The 24,330-nt window shown below is 44.9% G+C and overlaps 1 protein-coding gene across 3 annotated transcripts in view; it reads left to right on the forward strand.

Annotated features, from left to right (window-relative positions):
* FLNB (filamin B) overlaps positions 1–24,330 on the forward strand; it is a 71,338-nt gene that overhangs the window by 5,576 nt on the left and 41,432 nt on the right. For all 3 annotated transcript variants that reach the window (XM_015641048.3, XM_015641050.3, XM_015641049.3), the window contains exons 2-5: positions 17,949–18,197; positions 19,744–19,841; positions 20,729–20,876; positions 23,837–23,955. In XM_015641048.3, the coding sequence (XP_015496534.1) occupies positions 17,949–18,197; positions 19,744–19,841; positions 20,729–20,876; positions 23,837–23,955 (614 nt within the window). The remainder of the gene's footprint in view (positions 1–17,948; positions 18,198–19,743; positions 19,842–20,728; positions 20,877–23,836; positions 23,956–24,330) is intronic.

The raw sequence follows: 24,330 nt of genomic DNA on the forward strand, positions 1-24,330 counted from the left end.
AGGGGTGCACCACAGCAGTGATGGACACACATGGTGGGTGGAAGTAGGTGGGGATGGGTAGCTGCAATCAACTTGGATGTGGCAAGAAAAACAGAATCGGATATACCAAGTGTGTCTCTGTCAGAGGAAGGAAACGCTCTGTAGCAAAACGTTAACTGCTGTGGGAAGAATCTAACCCAAAATATATGAAGAAAAGACTAAGGGAAGGCACCACCTACCCTTGTTAGGAGATCTGAGCAGTGTGCTGCAGACTTCACTATATGGCACTGCTTAGCTTGTTGCAGACTGAATTCCTGTAAATGGTCAAAGGTGGAGGTGGAACAATATGTGCATTTAGGTGGTCTTTGGAGGAATAAGAGTAGCAGTTTCATGAAAATACTGTGTCTGTGAAACTTGTGCTAGCTGCTTCTGTATATTTTCTTGATTGCTGTAGTTGTCTGTTGGTGGTAGTTGTAAAAGTAGATACTCACCCCACCCTCTTGCAACCCCTCACCTGGTGGGGTGAGTAGAGCTACCCTTGCTCTTCCTGGGAACTTGACCTCGAGTTCAGAGTTGAGTAACTGAGATCTGAGGTTCTGTGCAATGGACTAAGCAAGCTCTGCCTGTTTATTTGGATTTGTGCAATGAAACTCTAGTGAGTTTTCTCCCCTAGGTTCTGCTTCTGGGGATTTGGTGCAGATTTTCTTTCCCCACGAGGCAAAAGGTTGTGTAGTTGTACTGCTGCCTGTTTGTGTTCCTCCTGAGGAAGAGCTAGTGCTCTGTAATCTAATAGGGAGGACTTGCTTCTAGGTCATCATTAGGAGATAAATCCCAGTTCTGTACTCAAAAGTCTTGCAGTAAGTGTATGCTGTATCTTAACCAGATGGTTCTCTGGGCTCTGATGTGGTCTCTAACCTGTCTGTCAGCATCCTTTGGCTCTCTGTCCCTCCTGCAACTAACCTTGAATTTTGAAGATGCCTACATAATATCACAGTGAGGATTGGATCTACTGTGGTGGGCTATGGGTTCATCTAATTGATTGCAAGTCCTTGTGTAAGCACTATTCTTCTGTAAGCAGTTGAAGTCTAACATCTATAGTGAGATGCATGCAATGTCTAGTTCCTACTGTGCTTGTACACGGTGACTGGGATACAACCACTGCAAGAATAAACTGGATTTTTTGTGTTAGTGAAAACAAGCTAGGCCACTTCAAACAGCAGCCAAATGGAGCTTTGTCCAAGTTCCTGGGGAAGCTAGGATTGCCTGGCACATCCTCCCTTGTGGTAACACTGCAGACACTGCCCTGGGCTGCCTGGGAGTGGACAGAGGGTGGAGTAGCTGAATCCTGTGTCCCCTGGTGTGATGGGTTGAAGTTGTTTGAACCTCCTGCTGATACTGCCCTTGGAGGAAAACATCCCTGTCTCTAAAGTGTCTGAGAAGAATGGCCACACAAGCAGCTGCACTGTCTGGTTACTAGTGGGATGCTTCATCTGAGTCAGGTGATGGCCCTTTGCTGTTCCTTGCAACCTGGAGAAGTAGACAATAAACTAATGGGGAAGAACCAGTAAATACAGAAGGCAGTGTCTTAAAGCATAAATTCAGGAGATACTTTAGAGTTAATTTATCTGGGTCACTGAAATATAGCAAGTTTTACTGATCAGGCTGGTGAGTTGGTAGTGGCAGAGCTTTGACCATCCACGCTGTGGCCTTTCTTGCAAAGGGACAAGCTGTTTTTGTCTAGCAGCAGGTTGCATGAACGCTCCTGCCAACATTACCCAGTAACAGCACAAAAATGACTGTGGGCTGCAGTGACATCATGGGCTGTGGCTCCTTCTCCCTTGCTTCAGGCCATGCTGTAAATCGTGACGCATTTATTTGTCAGAGCATTGAATTACTCCGGCATGAGCTGGCCAGGCTGCGTGGCAGCACAGTTCCCAAAGTATGGCTCCTCTGAGGGCGAGGTGGGCACAGGCTGCCATGGTGACACTCAGCCTGCCTGCTGAGAGGGGCAAATTGGGCAATGGCTGTTGCAGCACATCCCACTGTCGCATTGCTGCACTCGGTTCTGGCATGGTGTGGGTGCTGTGCTGAGCAGAGGCTGTCAGCCACCCTCTGTTCTCCTCCATGCTGCTGGGGTGGCTCTTGCTGCCTCCTGCTTGTCTGGGTGGGGTGCAACACTGGCCACAGCCCTCTACATGGCTGCTCTGCTGCAGAGCAGCAGCTGAAAGCACTGGAGGCAGCTGCTAGCCCATGGCTGGTGTGCTTCCACCCACTTTTAGTGCTGAAACCTGTGTTATGAGCTCTGAGTTGAGCTATTTAATGCTGCTTTGAAATGCCAACTCCTATCGTTTTCATTAGTGCTGTGAGCATGTTTGGTCCTGGGGGCTGCCCCAGCCTGACCTGGGAGTAGGAATCTGGTGGCTGCTCTACTCTTGTTGCTCACAGCCCACAGCAGTTTTGGGCTACCCTGTGTGCTTGTGGCTGCCTACTGGTTTTCATTAGTCTATGGCCTCTCTTGTAAGGAGACAATGTATTCTGTATTTCTGAGCCTATATGAAAATGCACTGTCGTAGTTGGTGGGCCCAAAATGAGCAACTGGTGAGCTAAGTTGTGTACACATCTGCTCTGGGGCCCTGCAGCAGAAGGCACAGCGTACAGAGCTGTGCTGAGCAAACACCCGTGATACATGCATTTGAAGGTTATTCAAACACCAAAGAGGAAATACTGTTCCCCTCGGCTAGATACTAACTTGCTCTATCTGTGTTTCCTTTAATTGGTGTAATTAAATGTTTTGCATTCCCTTTTCTCACAACAACCTTGCAGTAGTAGGTGCAGCAGCTTTAGTGGACATTCCATAGGCAAATGCTGGCAAGCCAGGTCTTGGAACTAGTTTAAATCTCAGTGCTAAAACACTGATGAGTACATCTTGGAGATGAACTTCACCTTTGTGTAGATCCTCCCTTTGTTGTGAGTGGTAGAAGCAGGTTTCCCTGGTCTCAGACTACAGGAGCAAAGACTTAAGGTATATGTGCAGGGTCCTGCATTTGTCTTTAATGCATCTTCCATGCTGGGAGCTGACAATTCTAATAAATACACTTTGTATCTGCCATGGTGTAAGACACAAATCTTGGATTTATCTCTGCTTTTGATTCTTGCTACAGAACAGGAAATGCTGGCTTGCTAAACAAAATTTATGTCTAACTGTCATCTTGGTGGTGCAAGGTATCATATGTTGCCTCACCATCACAGCTAGACAGTCAGTTTCTGTAGGGTTTCTCTGCAAAAATAGAAGTAATTCTCCTTGTTGGTCTCCCAAATAATCTGAAGTCTAGGCATCTTTGAGCCTCCTCCAGCCCCTGGATGTTCCTGAAGGGCTGCTCTTTGCTGATGTCACTCTAGTTGCAGTGACTCTCTGAGCAGTTGTCACTTGCTTAGATATGGCTTGTTACCAGATTCCCTTGTGGGGGACAAGTTGGTGTCTGAGCAGACTTACAATAGTGTCTGTGGGAAGGTTTGGGATGTTAATAGTGTTGTTTCAGCTTTGTTCCAGCTGTTGATTACCAGTGTGGTTGCATGCAAATATCCGATAGCTCATGTAACCGCTAGAACAAGATCAATGATCTAATTAAAAGTCAAATGGAAACAGCTTTAGTTGTCTCTGGGGATTATTTCTTTTGGTAACTCTTAATAGGCATGTAGTAAAAATGCAACTATGAAGAACCAAAAAATCTAGGCTGGTGCCTGCCAGGAAAATTTGTGTGACACTTGAAAGGGTAGTGACTTCTGGTGCCACAGCTTGAGCTCACTAGTGCTGGACATTGCTTCTGTCAGAAGTCAGGATAAAGACATGGAGGCTTTTAAACCAGGACTGCAGGACCCTATCTATAGTGATGCTATGTTAATGCTCTAAGTACTTTGTGATTATGTATTCCTGTGCTATTTAGTGCTGATGTATGTGAGTTCGATGCTCTTAACAGAGAATGCAGCATATGTGCTGGGCAGCTGAACAGTAACATTGAACGTGGGTGGCCAGAGGGAGGAGGGTAACTTGCCACACCCCAATACAGCTGCTTTGGAGAAGACCCTAGCTTGCAGAAGTTGCTGCATGTTGATAAACCAGCTCCTGTACTTGTAGTATTTCTCTGGCCTAACCTGAGTGCTGAGCAGAATCAGGGATTGCCAGCTCATTCAAGGTGCCAGTGACCAAGTGAGTTGTCTACTTGGTGGGAGGCCACAAAGTCAGATGACCTAGGAGTGCCTGCAGATCCCCAAGCTGCAGTGTGCTCTGCACATGGCTCCCCAGAGCCATGTGGAAGCAGGTACAGCTCCCAGGTGGCTGGTTATGTTTTTTGCATCCAAAAAATATAGAAGAGCCTGAGATAGTCTTCTAGTGCTCCAGGTTCTCTACGAAAACACGAGTGAAGAAACACTAATTTGCATTCAGCTCACAGCCATTGTATAGCAGGGTGGCTCAGCACTGCCCTTGGTGCTGTCACACTGTATGATCAGTGGCTGCTCAGTGAGTATTGCTGAGCATGCTAATGACTTGCAGACATCTGCAGTTAGAGCGATAGAAGCATGTGCTACTTCTGGACAAGGGTATTGTAAAGACCTTGTCCCAGAGAATTAACTGCCCTGCCATTGGGATTCTCGCTGGAGTATATCCCTATCTACTGCTTTCTGCAAGGAGGCAGTTTGGAGCTACTCTGTAAGGATTGTCTCAGGGATGAGGTTTGCTTTGCTGTGAAAGCACCACAAGCAGACTTGAGTGAGGACCTGCTAGTTCAGGCCCTGTAAACAATGGAGATGTCTGTGATTTCCTGGGTGGAAATGACTCTTGACTCAAACAGGGAAGCCCCCTGAAGTTAGTGGCATAAAGCCCTAATTTAACAGTTCAAATTTTGCTGTGGTTTTGGTAGCCTAGCTCTGAGTTCAGTGTCTGAGTAAAGAAATATTTCTTCTGACATAGATTAAATAACTGAAGGAAACTATGTCCCTTTGAAAGGTTTTAATTGCAAAGAGGAAAAAATGAGCTGCTTCACATATAGTGCTGCAGCTATTGGTTGAAAGCACTGCCTAAGGCAGAGGAAGTTCAAATATTTAAGTTAACCAGCTTTATTACTTAAACATAGGCTTTAACAAGCTGCAGAATATTTCTTACTCTACCTGTAAGAAAAGTAACTCAGACTTCTGAAGCAGTACCTGGTTAGCAAGAGTATTTAAGCTCAAATGTAGAAGCTGAAAGAAGCAGCCCAGACTTCCTCTGGGAGTAAGATAAACACCTGTAGAACTCTTGATGTGTCTGGATGGAGGCAGTAGTATGCCAGTAAACATTTTTCACGGTGAAATGGAGGAATTGCTAAAAATGGTGTTATCTAAAGCTACATCAAACCTGGTAGGTACCTGGAAGAGGTATGTGAGATCAGACAGAGCAGTGTAGCTTGTGAAGTTGCTGTAACTATTTCAGCTCTAGAAAAATTGCCCCTAGAGCCAGTGCTCTACATTTTTAGTGTTGTATTAAATACAAATGAAATAAAATAGGCTTGCAAATGTGAACAATGTGAGACTGCAGATTAAAAATGGGATCTTGCAGCTGGTGAGGATTTGGGTAATTGCTTGCACCCTTCTTGATCAGCATGTGTGATGGAGTGCTGTCCCTGAAGGCCAGGGAGAGACCTGCAAGCTTGTGAAGTTTGGGATGACTTGTGTGAAGCCTTTAGTTGGAGGATTTGAAGTCCAGCCTCTGGAGAAGAAAGGTAGTATCCCTCTGAGCAGTGGCTAGTTTGGAAACTCTGTTAGCAGCCAAAGCCTGTTACGGCTGAGCAGCTCCTGACTAAGTTGGGTTAGGCTGATGGTGTCAAATGAGCAGACCTGCCTCTGCCTTCTGCTAGGAGAGTGAGAGGATGGCCCCTGGGCAAAGCCCTGGCATGGCTCAGGACTTATGGCACAGGAGGGTAGCTCTGGGGCCTGGGGCTAGCAAGTCCATGGCAGCTGGGGTGAGATGGGGACTTGGATTATTCAGGGCCATGCAAAATCCATACATTTGAAGCAAAGCATTGCTGTGGAGGGAGTGAGTTAGAGTGGGAGGTGGAGGTAAATGGTTTGAATGAGTGGGTGTTGCATGGCTGAGGCTCATGTGTGCTCAAGCTGTACCATTAATCCCAGATGGTCCTCTTTAAGGTGCTTGGAGACCACCCGTGCAGACTGTGCCTCTGCAGATTCAGCACTGTGTTCCCAGTCATGAAAGCTCCTCTCTAAAAGAAGTCTGTCTGATAGTGGCTGCCTCAGTTGGATGAATTACCTGGGCCTCAAGCCAAGCGTCTATTCCTTATGTTAGCGGCTTGTAGCTGAAACCGTATAAACACAGCACTGTTGTGTGTAGGGTGTTAAACACACAGGGCTCAAATAGACACGGTGCAGGGGAGAGCCTTGTCTGATGTGCAGATGGAAGTGTGTTTATGACTGCCTTGCACAAGCATACAAAAATGTGTTCAAGCTTCATTGTTTTCCCAGAAAGAGGGGAGAGCATTTTTCCTTCAAGAGGCAGTGCACGGTGTTTTTTATTTAAGAATTGAAATTCCAGGAAGAAAGCAACCCCGTTCCGTCTTGGAGAGGACTAATCATGGTTTCCAGTGGATGGGGAGGTTAAGTGTCTATGTGGAAGCTCATGGGGATTAAAATCTAGCTGGCTTACACACAGCAGCTTGAAGACATCTTCATAATGGTCATGGAAAAGGTGTAGTGCTTTCCAGGTCATGCATGTGTTTGTAGTGACTGGCATGGCCTTGCTTAGTGTGCAGCTGCAAAAAGCAGCCTTGGCTGTGTGTCACTCCCTCCTGCTTGACACTCACATGGCAATGCTGTGGTGATGGCCAGAGCACGAAGACAGGATGAGGGCTCATTTTGGGTGTTTCACATCATTGCAGCAGTGCCCTGGTGAGACAGTTCTGGTGTTGGGGTGTGTGGGTGTTGGGCTACTTCTGGTACTGTGTTGAGTGAGTACTATTGTCTGAATGTCAAAATGAGCTGATGAAATTCAGGTTTGGAGGGTAACTCCAAAGTGCCTATTCAGTCTGCACTGAAGGTACAGTTGCACATGTCATAGTTTAAGCCCAGCCAGCAAGTCAGCCCCACACAGCTGCTCCCTCACTTCCTTATGGTGGACGGATGGGGGAGAGAATTGGAAGAGTAAAAGTAGGAAAACTCATGTGTTGAGATGAAGAAAGTTTAATAAGCAAAGCAAAACAAAGTGTTTATTCACCACCTCCTATGCACAGGAAGGTGTTCAGCCATCCGTCATGTGTAATGGTTACCAGGGAAGACAGGTGACATCACTCCAAATGTCCCCTGTGCTTCCTCCTTTGTGCTGAGCATGATACCGTGCAGTATGGGGTATCCCTTGAATCACTGGCAATCTGCTGTCCCCTTCAAATTTCTTGTGCATCCCCAACCAACTCACTGATGGGGTAAAAAATGCCTTGATTCTGTGTAAGTGCTGCTCAGCAGTAACAAAACATCCTTGTGTTATCATCATGGTTTTCAGCACAAATCAAAAACCCAGCCCCATTTCAGCTACTGTGAAGAAAATTCATTCTATCCCAACCAAACTGAGCAGAGTTTGTTAATTACCTTTCCTGTTGCTTCTCGGTGAAATGGTTGGGCAGAGATAGCTGGAATAACTCTGTCATTAAGGTGCAGAGTGCTGCAGAGTATCTGTAGCATGATGCCTGGGCTTATATGCTTCAAAACAAACCTGCATAGAGCTGTGCTGTTAGGTGCTTAGAGTCAGAGATGATCAAAACTGAGATAAACCACAAATCTTTTGCAAAGCTGAAGTAACTGGCAGGTTACTTTTTGATGTGTTACTAACCCCAGACCACAAAATGTGCTTCAATCCTCAGTACTTTGGTGCTGCAGCGTGGAGTGGAGATGGGTTGAGCTGTGCAGGGCTGCATGAATGGGGATTTCCTCTGAACAGCCTGTGCACAGTGAATCACAGTCAGCATCGCAGTTCTGGTTTCAAATGGACAAAATGAATCTTGGTGTATGTTGTGGCCAGGGATTTCCCCAAACAGTAATCACTTCTGATAATTTCAAATGTGTTGGTTTTGGCTTCACAAAGTCCGTCCCTTGCAGCTTTTGTGCCTGGTGTCTGCTGCACAGAAGATGTTAGACAGCCCTATGTGAATAGGCTCCTTTATCTCGGCAAGTTTTTACATGCTGTTTCGTATAACTATTTTGACCTACCCCCAGTGTGAATAAACACATTGTTAGTAGCACAGAGGTCACTTTGGTGCCTGGAAACCTCTGTATTATTTGTTGCTTATTCTTGCTGAGGCATCTTTTTTTTTGTAGCCCTGTCTCACAATCCTTTTATCTCCAGTGCCTGAGGTGCCTGAGGGTAAACCTTCCTGTTGTCCCCTGGGCTGAAGATTGGTAACATTCCTTCAGCAATGTGAGATACAGCACAGCACTGACTTGTTACCTAATGCCAGCCCCTGGGAGGTCTTTGCAAGAACTAGAGAGGTTTTTGACCTTGATGAGACCTGAAGTAACCTGCAAGATTTAGGATTACCTTAATCCTACAGAGATGGTTACAGCTCTCTTAGGCTTCAGAGACAGTTTGTAGCTTTGTTGTGTCACTTGCAGTATTCTGGCACTGCAGTTGTTTTTTTTTCAGTAAGGACATGTATTTTTTGTTTGCACATGTGAATGAAACAACCTTGAGTTGATCAGACTACTAGAAAAGTATTTCTTGTGAGGTGTAAACAATTATACATCTGACTAAAATTTTAATGTCTTGCTTAAACTGAAACTTGTTTCCTGTGAATTGGCTAGTGGTGTTGCTGTTGGCTAGAGATGTAGCTGTTTGCTCTGATGGGAAGGGGAAGCCTTCCTGTGCTAAGGCAGTAAACTCCTGGGGAGCACAGACCTGGTGTAGGATCATTCCTTTTTCTCTCCTGTTTCCTGACTAGAGGAGGGAGTTGTAGTTTGTGTCATGTCACTTCGTTTCAAAAGTTGAGCCAAGTGTTTCTCAGCAGTGTGACAAAGCCAGGATGTTTTCTTCCCCCTCTCTTCATCATTTAACAGAAATCCAATTCTGGCATGTTAACTCCTCCACTGCAGGGACTTTCTTTCTCAAGTTATTCCTGAATGGTTAATTACACTTGGGTGCCTTGTGTTGTGCTGTCCCCATGGCTTCCTGGAGCTTCCCTCCTCCCGCCCCTGAACCTGGGGTTGCTGGGGGTGAGTGTCTGTGTGGGTACTATCCTGAAGCCCTACTCTACAGTCCCACCCTGTGTTGCCAGGTGGTGTCTGGGGGCTTTCCCAATCCACCTGTTGTCTGTGAGGTTGATGCAGATGTTCTTTGCATGCTGACAGCTGTGCTGTCCTGGAGGATGGGGTGCTGCTGAGTTGACTCGAGCACATGGGGAGCAGAATCGTCCCATGTGGGCTTGGGCTCCCTTTGCATAGTGAAGCATGAAGTCTGGCTTCTCTGCCACCAAGTTTCCACTCATTCCTCCCTGGAAACGTGGATCTTTGCCATTGAAGGGGTTGAACATCACCTGCTGGTTCAGTGCCAGTGCAGGATGCTTGCACTGTCTGTCCCCAGCACAGGCATGTGGGAGCTTCAGTGTTCCAGCTGCTCCTGGGGCCGGTAGCAGCACCAAGGGGCATTGGGATGAGCTCAGCAGTGGGGAATGTGCTTTAGTGGTGCAGGGACCTGCTCACAGGGCCCGTTTTGGGGTGGTTTTGGCTGTGATGCCACGGGCAGCATTGTGCTGTGGCAGGCCCAGAGCCCACTGTGCCACTGGCCACATATGGGGTGGGAGCTTCAGATGGGGCACAGGGGTTCCAGGACTGGGGGAACCCCCTTGTGATGCCTCCTGTCCCCCAGCTGTTGGGCGCTTGGCCGTGCCAGTTCTCGAGACGAGCCAGGGTTTTGGGGTCAGTGTGGCGCTGGCATGCTGCCCCGCCAGGCTGGCGAGGGGCTTGCTGGCTGCAGACAAAGCAGCACTTATGGCAACTTGCTGCTCTACAAAGGCTGAACATTCAGACGCCTTCTTTTCTTCTCCCCCTCCGCAGCAAAAGGATCGAAGATAATGGGCACAGCATTCCTGTATGCTGTTCAGCTGGGTATCTGTGCTGTAGTCCTGCAGCTGTGAGTGGGGACCTGCTTGGCAGGGAGCAGCTGGGTCTGAAATAGCCACTGTGAATGGCAGCTCTTATTGTTCTGTATTGCATCCTTGCTCGTTGCTAATCCCGTCCCAGCAGCGTGCCAGCAGTGCAGAGCCCTCCTGGTGCCCACAGACATCGTTCACAGCAAAGGTTAGATGTGCACTAACACCTGTCTGCAGCTCTTCCTGGATGTAAGAGTTATGTGTTTACCTTCTCATATCCTAACTTGGGATATGGCGCTTAAGGCAGCAGAAACCTATGTGTGTTCAGACTGAAAGTATTAAGGAATTTGATAATAAGCCAGGCGCAGTTTGACTTTTTTCCCCAACCACCTTAACAATTCCTAATTTTGAAATTCTTAACTTTTCATTCAAGCCCCCTCGGGTGATTTCAGTTTCTCTTGGAGAAGCTGGGTTAGTTGCTGTTGCTGTTATACTGCTGGCTTAAACTTGCTTTGTGTTATGCCTTTCTCTTCTAGATGTGAGTGGTCTCTGGGTACCTATTAAGAAGTTGGGCAGAGCTATTTTAGTCTGTATTTTGCTCCTGAGAGCTCCTTTGGTTTGATTATTTTTATTCTTTACTGTATTAAAAGTCTGTGTGATATTTTTTCTTGCCAAACCTACACTAAAAGGACTGGATTTGAACTTATTTTTTTCAGTTTTTCAGCCAGCTCCATCTCATGAGATCCTTTCTAGAGGCCCAACATGCACCAATAGGCAGCACAGGGTGATGGATGCAACAGTGGCCTGAAGTTCTCTGACATAATTGGTTTCAAATCCAGTTGAAGTAAACACTATTTTAATAGTTTAAAACCCTCTGAAGTGTAATGTTTAATATCTCAAATCCAAATATTTGTCTCACAAAGGAATCTTACTGCCTTTTTTTTTTTAATAATCAGTCACCCTGGAAAGCCTAGAAGAAAATGGTTTCTGTCCCTTGCAAAAAAAATAAAAACCTATATTCTTTTCCATCCTCCTGTCCATGCCCAGGTCACCATTCTTACAACCCTCTAGTGACAAGTTATTCCTCCTCTGGAAAACCTATCTTGTTGTAAAAAGCTTAGCGGATCTCTGAGTGTACATGGTGTATCACTTAGACTTCCTGAAGATACACTTCCTCGGGTGACAAAATCCCTGAGGCTCGTCAGTGAAGCTGTGGCTGTGTCTCGGCAGGGTGTGGGAGCTCAGCTGGGAGCCAGTGAGCTGAAAGCCCAGGGAGACTCAGGTAAGCTGTGTGCTGAGGATGAGCTGTCCTGGAGGTCACAGCCTGCAAAAGCTGCAGAGAAGCAGTGGGACTGGAGCACGTCACAGTTTGAGGCTGGCAGGTCACAGCTGGGTGTCCATGAAACCAGCCTGAGTTCAACCAGCTGTGTTCAGTAGGCACAGCCTCTGCTTCTGTGGGGTGAGTGGCTGCATGCGGCAGGACACAAGCCATGTGCTGACCCTGAGGAGCTGGGATATGGACCTGGGCTTAAGGGACACTGGAGGAAATGGTTGCAGTATGTTCTCAAGGCACAGAGGAATCCCTGTAATTGATTTAAAGACATATTATCCCTGCAGAGGATGTCGTTAATGTCTTTAGCAGGCACAGTAAGCCTGTGAACACATACTGTATGCTTCAGCAAAGAATTTCCTTGGGCAGCTTGCTCAGCTCCATCTCATCTGCATACTTCTGTTTGGCATGTGGCTCCGCTCAGTGTGGTGTTTTCTCTGTTCCAGAAGATTAAGCCTTAATAATTGCTTTTCTGTCCCATAGCTGCTATAGCTATTTACCAATAGGTGAGAATAACTAGAGGTGAGGAAATGCTCAGACACTTTAAGACACTAAGATCTAAAATTCCTACAGTCTCTTCATAACTGATCCATGATTGAGATTAACTTTGTGCTATACAAAATTCCTTCCATGCCTGGAAATACGAAGTAAGGGCTGTTGGTGAGACTTCTCCTTTGTTTTGTATTGAGAACCATGGATTTGATTTCTCCCTACATATAAGGCATAGAACAAAAGTTTAAATATGGAAGACACAAAAAATGAAGAGGAAGACCACTTTTTAGAGAAGGTGGATGCAAAGAGCAGTAACTTCTCAATGTGAAAATCAACAGCAAGGCTTCTGAGATGGCTCTGTGAGATAGTGAATAAGCTGTGTTGATTGCAACCTCAGCCATGAAACTATTTAAAAAAAATAAAATTCACTACTCAAAAGCTGCTTTTCAGTCCTTCATTTGTTTTGCAATACTTCCACACGTCTGTATGACCAACTTGATTTAGTAAGGAAGCTGTCTGCTTCGGTAGCTTGTTTCCACTAATTGTTCAGCAGAGAATGACTTGCAGCTCTGCTGTAGGGCAGAGTTTAAGGAACATTGCCACAGTTTGGGTGGTACTTAGGCTTAATCTGAATGCAGAGCAGACTTGCATATGAGCAGAAGACACAAAGTTGTTTATAATGCTTTGTTATTTTTTTAAATTGTAGAATTATTGACCTAATAAAGGTCCTATAGTTCAAGCCATGTGTTCCAGGTAGAATTTAGGGGTCTCTACTGGAGTAGATAAATGTGCAAGCTTCAAATCAGTGCCAGGTTTCAGTTCTGGCACTGGCTCCTGGGGCGTCTATAAACACAAATGCAGAGGACCAAGCATTGGCAATTTTCTACTTGGTAGGTTGGGTTGGGAAGTTTTTTGTGGCCCAGGCCATAAAAATGACACATTTATCAAAATGGTCACATTGCTGGCTCAGACTAGTCACACTGCTAGCTGAAGCCCTGGCACTTTGGCATCTTTTTGTTTGAGTGTGATTTTAGCAGTCCAAGTGTAACATATCGTATTAGTATTTTAGTATAGAGCAACAGTTATAAATCAGTTTGAGCAGTTGAGAATTGGTTCCTTTTCAGGACTGAGGCTGGTGGTATGTACTGCTGGCCTATGGAATTGCCATAATCCATTTTTTGGGCTGGTTGCCATTTAGTTAATAGGATAATAAAAGTGGAAGAATTACAATCAGGACTCAGAGGTGTGATGGGGGAAGCAAATGAGCTCTGGTTCAGCCTGTTTTCCTCTTCACCCTACTAGGCAGCCACTTAATAGCTGACTAGAAGCAGGATACTTCTACATAAAACTTAATGTTGTAGGCTATATATAGGTGTGGGGGTTTTTTAGGTTTTTTTTAGGAAAGTGTGTGGTTGGTTTTTCAATGCTGTCGTTGATTCTGCAGAACAGCTTAGTCTGGCTGGCAGGTTTTCCCCAGCAGTCAGCATGTACCTCATGTCAAGATGCACCCTGACAGCAGGGCCTTGGCAGTGAGCTGACAGCAGCCCTTCCCTGCAGCCAGCTCCTGCCTGCCTGCAGCTGAACGGGGGCTGAGTCTTGCTGATGGCTGCTGATATTTTGTTGATGTTGGATTGTCATCGGGTACTTCCAGAGGAGGAGAGCAAGTTGGAGACGGAGAATTGAAGTTAAAATGCATGTTGAACAGTGTAAGTGGGAAGGAAGGTTTGTGTTAAATCTGAACTTGAATGTTTCTGTAGTTTTTACTTCTTGCTGGTTCAGGATAGCATGTCTAGCCATAAGAACTTGCAGACTGTCTGAAAATGGTCACCATACAGCATTCAAAGTTTTGGAGTCCACAGCAAGAGTGTCAGCACAACTTGCATACCACATCCACAAAATTCTTAGTTCTAATAATAAAAAAACCCAACCCACCAAAAACAGCACAAAACCCTCTTTCCAAACCCTTCATCCATTGGCTCTTCTAGATGGCATCTCTAAAGCTGCCTGTTTCCAGTTGAGCTGAAGTCCTCCCAAGTACTAGTGTGAAGCAAGAGGGAGAGCCTGTGGCATGTATTCCTGCTTCATGCCTGAGCTTTCCATAAAAATATGCCCTTTGAAAGTAGAAGTCCAGTGTCTGTCAGCAGGTATGAGTCAGCTGTGCAGGGACTTTGATCTCCAAAGCACACATGTCCTACTGGGAACCAGGGAACATTGCTCTCTGACACACCTGTAAAGGCATCTTGCAGATGTTAACATAAGCACTGTGACATGAATAAAACAAATGATGTAGATGACAGTACTTTCTCCAAGGAAGGTTACATTAAAGCTGTCTGCAATGATGCTGTGAAGAGTTGGTTCAGCCCTGCTAAATGATCTTGGAAATGAGATCCAGTGGCTTGCTTTCTTCAAGTCACAGGAAGGCAGGGACCAGTGGCTGTCTCCTATATGGAAAGGGCTCCTTTAATCTGTGGAAATGTGGCTGGTGTTTTGTAGTAAACACACTCTCACAGCTAAAAGGAGGCAATTTGTTCCCAACTCATTGATGCTGAAAGCCAAATGCATCTGAAGGTGGTGGAGATGAACTGTCAAGGGGCTGGGCTGTTCAGAGGCACTGACCACAAGTGTGCATCTCTGTTGTAAATTTACTATGAGCTCCAGCAGAGCAATTGAGAAACATGACAAGGCTCTGTAAAGCATTGATTGTGTGAGTAATAAGTATGCCTAAAAGTAATTTTTGTTGTAGGAAAGCAGTGGTGGAAATCTGTTCATGTAACCCATTTTCCAGCCTGCGATGGCCAGAAACTGTCTTGAAACAGACCAGGGAATGGAGGGCCAATGCCAGTGGCAAACCAGCTGAGCTGGGGTGCAAGCAGGGCCTGCTTTTTGGTGCTTAGGTGTCATTGGAATGTATTATTTTTTCCACTATCCCAACACCTTGGCAGTATTACACTAACAACATAATGTAGAGCTGGTGGGGGATGCTTGCAGATTTGGTTGTACTGAGAGTATTCTCAGGGCCGGCTCTGTGCTGCCTGTACAGGATCTGAATGGATGTGTGTCTTCCTGGCTGCCACTTTCATCTTCAAGCCCAAGATGCACTGAATATTTTCAGACAATTAATGAAAAAGTCATCACTAAAGCAGTGTCTCTTCTGGCAAGGCTGAGTGCTCAGGTGGAGCTGAGCTTTACAGTGATGCATGGAAACTAAGCCTGCTATGAGCTGGACTTTGGTGTCCTCTTGAACATGGAGGGTTCTTTTATACAGTGATAGAGATGGCGAGACAGTGCTGGGAGTGGGGTGCCTGTGAAAAGGGTATGCGGGCAGCTCTGCTGGGTGCTGATAAGGTCTCCTCTACTGCCCAAGAGTTCTTCTCCCTCCCTACTTCCCACCCCAAATGAAAGCAGACAAGCCCTCCTCCTTAGCTTGGAAAAAATTACATCATGAGATCCCTATGCCTGTCAGGAAGCTGGGAGGCTGTGAGAGCTTGCTAACAAAGTGCAGTCGTGGCAATGGCACCAACCCCAGAGAGGAAGAGCTGTCCTGTTCCTGTGATGATCTTTTCCTGTCATCAGGGCAGCAGCCCTGTGCCCAGCCTCTCTGGATGAGGCTGCTGAGATGGGATATTTTAACTCTTGCTGGGATGCTTATACAGGGTATTTTTCCCCAGGTCAAGGACCACAGCCCAGCTGTGTCTTTGGAGGAAGCAGTGGGGTTCTGGGGGAAGCTCTGAAGACACAGCTGGTTGCTGCAGTAACCACAATGCAACCACATATAGACATTATTTATGTGCTATAAATATAAAATGAACCGTTCTTTATCTCAAGTAATGTGTGTGTAGCATTGTACTCAAGGTGGTTCTGTTCTGCTGGCATTCTTCCCTGGAAAATGCTGGATAGCTTTCTGAAATGAGCTTGTTTGTTGCATACTAAATCATTGCTGTGTCCCTCTAGTAAAAATGCTGATGTTATAAATCTGGGACTGATGCTTGGAGGCATTTCTGGAGCAGAGATGGGCTGGCCATTGGTGTGCTCTAGCACCAGTGTGACCTGGTGGTTGTGCCATGGGGTGGGATGAAGGAGCTGCTGGCACAGGGGGAGGCAAGGCACTGACTAGTTTGTAGCTCAGCTGGAAGGAGGACAGAAATGGGTAACAGTAGGGCCTGTTTATTTGTTGCTAGGAGACCCACTGCTTACGTGATGTACACTTTTACCTTGCAACCTGTAATTAAAGCTCAGTAGGGATTAATCACCCCATAGCTATCTATTGTATTATCTTGGACTGGATGTGCAATCAGCAGCAAGCAGTCAAGTAGCAGACATGTATTGTAATCCTGTAAAATTAGTCAAAACTAATGTTAAAAAAATCCCATACAAATAAAATCTTGGTAGAAACCAGACACTAACTACCCAGAAAGTCCGAATGCCATTCAAGGTCTGAAGTTACAATATTATCTTTTTAGGACATACTGCTCTATTGTGAAACCATGTAAATATTAACTGCTTTGCCTGAGCATTGGGTTAAAGGGTGATGACTGTTCTTGGTCGTTATTCTGTATAATCATTTGTTTTGAAAGTTAGTAGCTCTTTTTGCATTGGTAAGATGGTGCTGGATTCCTGCTGTGGTCTCTACAGGAGCAGGTAAGGCATGGCCAGTGCGTGTTGGGCACCTTGGCGGACTTTGGCCATTAACACTCTGAATGTGAACTGGAGAATGAAATCCAGTTACAGAACGCTTTTACTTTGCTGGCTAGGACTCTCCTGTACAATAATTTGGGTGGCATGAAAGGGAATTTATACAGCTGTAATTGTCTTTACTCCAGTGACTGCTGCAGGAGTTGGAGAGTAGACAAAAGCTTCCATGTCATTTGTAACTTCTGTTGATTGAAAAGGGATTTCTGTAACAGTTTGCACTTGAAATGGAGGAAAGAAATAAAAAATGCTGTACTGTAGCATTCTGCTTTGAATAAGAGGAACTGTCAAGCTGAGAGCATCCTGAAATGTTGCAGAAGACTGTGGTTTGGGTGAGCTTGAAAAAACTGGAGCTGTTAGCAGTGTAATACAACCTGAGTAACAACTACAAGCTCAAAGGGAGGGAGGGCATCCAATCTGTGACTCATTAAAGCTAAAGTAACTTGCACAAGAACTTGCAAAACCATAGTGGTCACTTTGCAAGGCCAAACTGATGCAGAAAGGCATCCTGCTGCCACAGACATTACTTACAAAAATCTGATCTTGATACCCAGCAGCCTTAAACTTAATTCCATAACATGTCTTAGAGCAAAACAGCAGCATGGCCACTCAGTGATAACTTTTTCTTAAGCTGGAGCATGATAAGGAAAAGCTAAAGCTGGCTCTTCTTTTCTCTAACTCCGAATTTGTATTGTGATGGGATGATATCTTGTGTGATGGTGCAAAGGATTTACCATAGATTTCCACTGCCACTTTGCTGATCATACACAGGTCTTGATATATCCAGACCAGTTACAAACTCTTATTTTCTTGTCTTTGCCACATAGCAGCACTTTATTTTATTCCCTACCATTTTTAAGGCAAATTATTGATGTGTGTGGGAGACATGTTTCTGTATATAAATGCTGTTTCCTAAGTAATTCTTTTATCTATGCCCTGGAGTGTATCATGCCTATTGGGACACTGGTTTTGTGACCTCCATCACATGCTGCTTTGGCCTTTTTCATAAGACACAAATGCCATTACAGAATACTAGGTGGTACTTACCAAATCAAAATACCAGAGATCTTAAAACTGCCACATCTCCTAAGCTAGGATCATAAAGCTGAAGGGCAAGTGACAACTCGAAAGCATTAAGTCCTTTGTCTCCTCTCTTTTTGTCCTGTCTGATGCTTCCTGTGAGGAATGGTGTCTCTTCCTGAACAAATGTCTGCAGTGGCCCGGGTCAGTTTTCTTGTCCTTGATTACCTGTGCATGAGTTCAGGCACACTCTTTTAGAAACACACCTCTTCTCTTTAGAATGGCAAGTAATCAGTTGTATGTCTTCTGTCTCCTAGATAGTAAAGCCATTGTTGATGGAAACCTGAAGCTGATCCTTGGCCTGATATGGACCCTTATCCTCCACTACTCCATTTCTATGCCAGTGTGGGAGGATGAAGGTGATGATGATGCAAAGAAGCAGACCCCTAAGCAGAGGCTGCTGGGCTGGATCCAGAACAAAATTCCTTACTTGCCAATCACAAACTTCAATCAGAACTGGCAGGATGGCAAAGCACTGGGTGCTCTTGTCGACAGCTGTGCTCCAGGTAAGTCCTTTGCTCTGATGGCCAGTGTTGTCCTTGCTTGTTGTCCTTGTGGCTGCTCTTCCTAAGGAAGGTTTTCACTGCTGAGCTTGAGACTGGAATGAGGCTTTCAAGAAAACCAAAAGAATCCAAAGAGACAAGCTGCAGGAAGCAGCAAGTTGTAAACTTCTTGGCCAAGAGAAATTCTGGCCTGTAGCAGAATGTGTGATTGCATTATGGGAGGCGCCACATCTAAGCTGTGTACTGGGTGCAAGGGACAAAGGCAGAAATGCTGGCTCCTAAATGGAAGAAAGGATTGTTCCCACGGCAAGTGCCAACAACCTTTCAACTTCAGGGTGCAGTGGGAGGCTTCATGTGTTCTCCTAAAATAGGATTGCAGAAGGAGCAGAGACCAGCAAGAAGCTGCACACTAACTGAAACTTCAGTGTTTAGCAACCTGAGACTAAGCTGCTTAAGGCAAATAATTTGATGAAGTGTGAAAAAGGCAAAATTTCCTCACCTTCCTATAAGACAGTCTTGCTAGTGGGATTGCTGGTGTTCATCTAATGAAATCTAGGCTGCTGTGGCAAGTGGTTTAAATTTTCTTTACTGTGCTGGTTTGAAAGCAAACCAATGGGAGATTCCAAGTCAGAACTACAGTTTAACAGGAAAATTAAAATAAAATGCAGTAGTACAAAACCCTGTCAGTCAGAATACAACCTGACACCCTGTTGGTCAGGGTTTTGATAGCAGTCAGATTAAATGGTGGCTGCTGTCCTCCTGGAGTAACAGATGTGGTTCTGTTGAAGCAGTGATCCTGTAGAAGGTTGTTGTTTTCCTCTGAAGATCCAGTGGTGGAGTAGATGGGTCTGGTCTTCCTCTGGGAATCCAGTGGGAAAAGGTTGACTGTAGTGTTCCAAGTCTCAGCTTATATCCAGTAGGAATGCTTGGCTCCTCCCCCTGGATGGAGCATCTCACAATGGGATGATGTCATTTTATCGGTCCTGCAGTGAGACTCAATAGTTCATTAAAAGAAGATCTCGCCCTGGAGGGAGGATGGGTCATGGAAGAGATAAAGAACACTGCCCCACCTGGTTTTAACAGATGGTCATAGAATACATACTCCTGCTCACATCTTGCACTGCAACCTAAGACATTTACCAAATATGCTGCAAGAGAACCAGTGAAACATAAAGGATAGTAGATGTATTTGTGCTAAATTTAGAATGGTATCTTGCACAAATTGCCCAGAGAGATGATAGATGTCCTATCACTAGAAACATTCAAGGTCAGGTTGCACAGGGCTCTGTTGAAGATGTCACTGCTCATTGCAGGGAGGGGTCAGTCTAGATGACCTTTAAAGATTCCTTCCAGCCTAAACCATTCTATGACTTTACACTGATTGTTGTCTTAGCGTTGTTTCAGTGAGCAGCATGCACTTGTTTTGGTTACTTCTGCAAAGCCCTGGATGTCTTTCTGCGAAGCAGTGAGGGGATGTGGAGTTTATACTTGGTTTCTTCAGCTAGGGAAGCACCTTGGCAGATAACACACAGCTGAAATGTGCTTGCAGGTTTGTGCCCTGACTGGGAGACCTGGGACCCGAAGAAGCCCGTGGACAACGCTCGGGAAGCCATGCAGCAGGCGGATGACTGGCTGGGTGTGCCGCAGGTAAGCCACCAACACATGGGCTGCCTGTGGGGAGCACAGTGGCCAGCTTTGGCCTTGTGACTAGCTGGAGTTTAAATTGATGAAAGCAGGTGAAGCTGCTTGGATGCTTTGAGAAGTTACTGTTAGCTCATATAGAGTTGCCTGAGAAAGGGTGCACTGTAATGAAACAGGCTATTACATTTCAGAGCCCTGGTTATAAGATTTTGTGTAGATGTCTCTGCTGAAGACAGCTGCTGTTGCAGCATGTATGGTGGGAGGAAAGGGCCTGTGTGGTGGTGCCTGATATGTTAGTCCATGGAGTGAGTTTTGCTGCATTGAATTCCACAGAAGAAAATCTTCTTGGCTTAGGAAATCACCTGCAATGATAATGTTCAAACAGAGAGCAATATATTTACAAACTGGATTATTTTCATGCTGATAAAGTTGGACAGAATTCCAGAAATCTCTGACGCAGAGTGTATTGTGGAAGCAGGAGAGGAGACTGCTCACAAGTTTTGCTCTGAAAGCTTTGCGGTTCAGAGCTGTAGCCATACAGGATTATGAATTACTAACTTTTTCAGTATAGATTATTGCTGTGCCACTTCTCAAGGGGAACATGACTACTGCTGTCTTGCTTTGATACCATTAAGCTGTTTTCAGTCTCCTGTGAACCCCTAAGTAATCATGGCACAAAAGGCCCCCAAACCACACTGGGACAATAATGAGCTGCTTGATTTTCTTGCCTGAGATTATAAATCATGTTGTGTGTATCAAAGGGAAAGTAAATGTAAGAAATCCCATTAGCATGTGGGAGTTTTGAAATTTAAGTCTGTGTCATAGTTCTGTTTCTGTGTTGACTTGCGGTAACCAAGCACTGGCTCAATCTGTTGAATTGCACTGCCTTTCAGGTTATTACCCCTGAAGAAATTATCCACCCTGATGTGGATGAGCACTCTGTGATGACTTACCTGTCCCAGTTCCCCAAAGCCAAGCTGAAACCAGGAGCTCCTTTAAAACCCAAACTGAATCCAAAGAAAGCAAGGGCTTATGGCAGAGGTAAGAACTTAGTGAGCTGAAGCTGCATGGAGCAGTAACTCTTCAGAAAACTGGGTGGGGTTTTCTGCTTATATTGAACTTCAGACCTACTGTAACTAACTGACTTCAAAGTTTCACTTGTATACTCTTGGTGTGGTGCCTGGTTTCAGAAATACATGGATATAGTCCAAAAGGCACTCCTAGTTCTAACATGTAAATTCCCCAGTCTGAACCTGTTCTGCAAGCTGCCAGCTTCCCATCCACAGCTGGAAGAAGTAGCATGATATGGTGCTAAAACAACCTTGGTGTGGAATTCAGGCCAGCAGTATTGCTGCTGCTGGGTGATAATCTAGCAGTGAATGCTTCTTGTGATGAAGCACTCTGTAAAAGAAGGAAAAAACATCACCTCACTGTCTCTCAGCAGGCTCTGTAGAGGCAGTTTTCCATTTCCCAGACTCGATGTGTATTAGAGTGGGCTAATTCTAAATTACTTACTTGAGTTGACTGATAGTGTTGAGTACTTTGCATGTGTACAGAGATGGGTTGGTAGCCCTTGAGACACTACACAGTGATGCGTCTATGTTGGAAAGGCTGTATTTACTGTTTGGAAGGACTTATGGCAGAATTTGCTGATTGTCCATAGATGCTTATGCAGCTGTAAGTCTATGTGGGCATTCTTATTTTTAACTGACCTTTTAAATTGATAATTTCTTATAATTATGGATGAGGTTCTATTCTAGATTGGTGCATAGTCACAACTGAATAAGTAATAGATTTTACCTTTAATATGCTTGGTATGTTGGAAGACATCTCTTCAGCATTACACTTGGCTCTCCATTCCATCTTAATTTTTTATTTTTTTTTACATGTGTGGGCTGATGTTGGTCCTTCAAGATTTTTAGAATGAGTGCATTTTTTAGAATTGGGTGTACAAGAGTGAAATGGAAAGAAACAAAACTTTCCTGGTTTTTTTTGTTTTTCTTATTTGCTTGGGTTTTTTTAAACATGATTTTCCATTGGGACTTAACTAGTGGAATGAAGGGACATGGACTTTATTTATGCACTTAAGAGCAGTCGCTGCAGTCAGAGTGGGTTTAGCACCTATCTGACTTGGGATTTACATCCTTTGTAGGTGCCTTTCACAGCAAACCACAATACACAGACACATTTTTCAGGCCCCAAATGTGTAAATTACTGATCAGCCTGCCTCAATCTGTCAACTCTGGCTCTAGTCATGTTTTTATTCATTCAAAAACTGGAATTACTTTGTTGTCTGCTTTCATGTGTGTTCTGTTCTGGAGCCATTGTAATGGAAATTACTTTAGAGTGAGTGGCTCTTCTTGAAAGATTGATGTTTTCCTGAAGTTAATTGCCAAAACAGAGTCACTAAATGTACTAACTGATAATTCTGTCTGCTAAGATATGTCATAACTGGAAGGTAACTCCAGCAGCAAATGGGCTCAGTCCTCTACTGAGCAGGGTCTTTTGGACATCTGCAAAACAGGTTTTCATGCTTCCAGAAAAAAAAATGAGTTCAAGTGCAAAGTGGGTCAGTCTTAGCTCTTTTTATTAGCCCTTTTCATGTAAGCTCTTCATAACCTCCCAACAGGAGTCTTAGCTGTAGTACACCACCCTGAGCACTGTGGGGGTTTGTGCTGGGGACAGCCATGTGTAGAGCTGGGTGAAATGAGCCTGCAGAGGGGATGTACAGAGTTGTGCAGTCATCAGTGGTGCACTTGGAGTTCTCACTTAACCATCCAAAGCAGACTACTGATAAGATAGTAACATCTAGAAGATGACGTGTGGGCTAAGAAAGTGATGTAACTAATGGTGTCCTGGCTGAAGCTGTCTTCAGAGGAGGATAATCCTTCTCCTTGTGCTTCCAGAAGGTGGGATACTTAACTTAAATACCATATCCTAATGCTTGTGGGATGGACTGGAGAGACACAGAGCAAATTCATAGCTAGATTTCAGCTAGATGGTAATCTAGGTCTTAGTTTGAAAGAATGAGTAAGTCAATTGTTAACACCTTATCAGAATGCTCAGATTTCCTAGCAAAAACATGATCTTCCTTGCATTACTCTCAAGTTACTGTTTTCTGAAGATAAAGAAGTTGAGGAATTCTGTTGTTCACAACCACTTCCTCTATAATCCATCAGACTTTGCACTTTCCACTAATTGTGCTATGCTAGTAGTGCCCATAGTTTTATGAATCAGCCAAGGAGTAATTGCCTTGGACGGAAGGGTATATGTGTTTAGGCTAGTCTGGAATCAGCAACTTTGGGAAGTTCTTCCACCCACTCAGTCTGACACCACCATGACAGATGTCATGACCTGGGACTGTGTACAGGGAGATGATGAAACCCTGCTGGTAAATGCATGCTGTAGCAGGCCCTGTGCTGGGGAATAAGGAAACTGATTAAAAGTTAAGTGGAAACTGAGTAGTAAGATTTTTATATTGTTTAAAGTAAGTCTTTTACTCTCTGCTCTAGGGTAATGCCTTCACCTGAAGGCTTCCGGAAATTTCTCTCCTGCCTCTCTAGTCACCTGTCCTGTGGTGCAACACACTTGAGCATTTAGATGTGTGAAGCAGAGCAGCTCCTAAAGAGCAGCTAATGCACATACCCCATTTGCTGTCAGCATCAGCCCTGCAGTTGCCAGCAGCAGGGGTGACCCTCAGTACCTGTCAGGGTAACTTGCTTTCACCTGAATCTAGATAGCAGCTGGGTTCCTGACTTGGTCAGAGATTGTAAGATGAGTTGAGTGCCAGTGATTCAACCAATTTTTTAAAATGCTTGTATTGTGAGGGAAGGCTTTAGTGTGAGCATCATGCTCTGGGCAGAGGGTTAAGACATGACGTGCAGGAGTCTGGGGAAACTAATTCTGATGGAGAATATGTTGCACAGACTTTGGGTAGCCTCCAAACTGTCTTCCAGGTTTTGTGGCAGCAGCTAATGTGCTGTTCTGTATCTGTCTCACAGGGATTGAGCCTCATGGGAACATGGTGAAGCAGCCTGCCATCTTCACAGTGGACACTATCAGTGCTGGGCAGGGTGACCTGATGGTCTTCATAGAAGATCCAGAAGGCAACAGAGAGGAGGTATGTACGTTAAGTGTCTTGTATGGAAAAGTCAAATTGGTCTGAATGCTGTAGTTTTTTGCAGTACCCTTCATCTTTCACAAGTGAGTTCTTAACAAATAAGTAATCTAAAAAGAAATTGCAAAATACTGTTTATCTAAAGTGTAAGAAGCTTTAAGCTTTTCTTCATAATTGCCTTGAAAAAAAGTCACTACCTGCAGCTAAGCAGCACAACTCCAGCGTCCAGTAGTTGCAGTACTGGCCAAGTACACTCTGACCTGTTTTTAGATAACATACATCACTAAATCACTGTCTGCATTTACTCATTCTGCAAGAATGGCTAAAGCAGCTATTTAGATGCCATGAATCATTTTGAGTCAAAATGCTGGTTTTAGT

The sequence above is a fragment of the Parus major genome, chromosome 12 (assembly GCF_001522545.3).
Source record: "Parus major isolate Abel chromosome 12, Parus_major1.1, whole genome shotgun sequence".
In the NCBI taxonomy this organism is placed as follows: Eukaryota; Metazoa; Chordata; class Aves; order Passeriformes; family Paridae; genus Parus; species Parus major.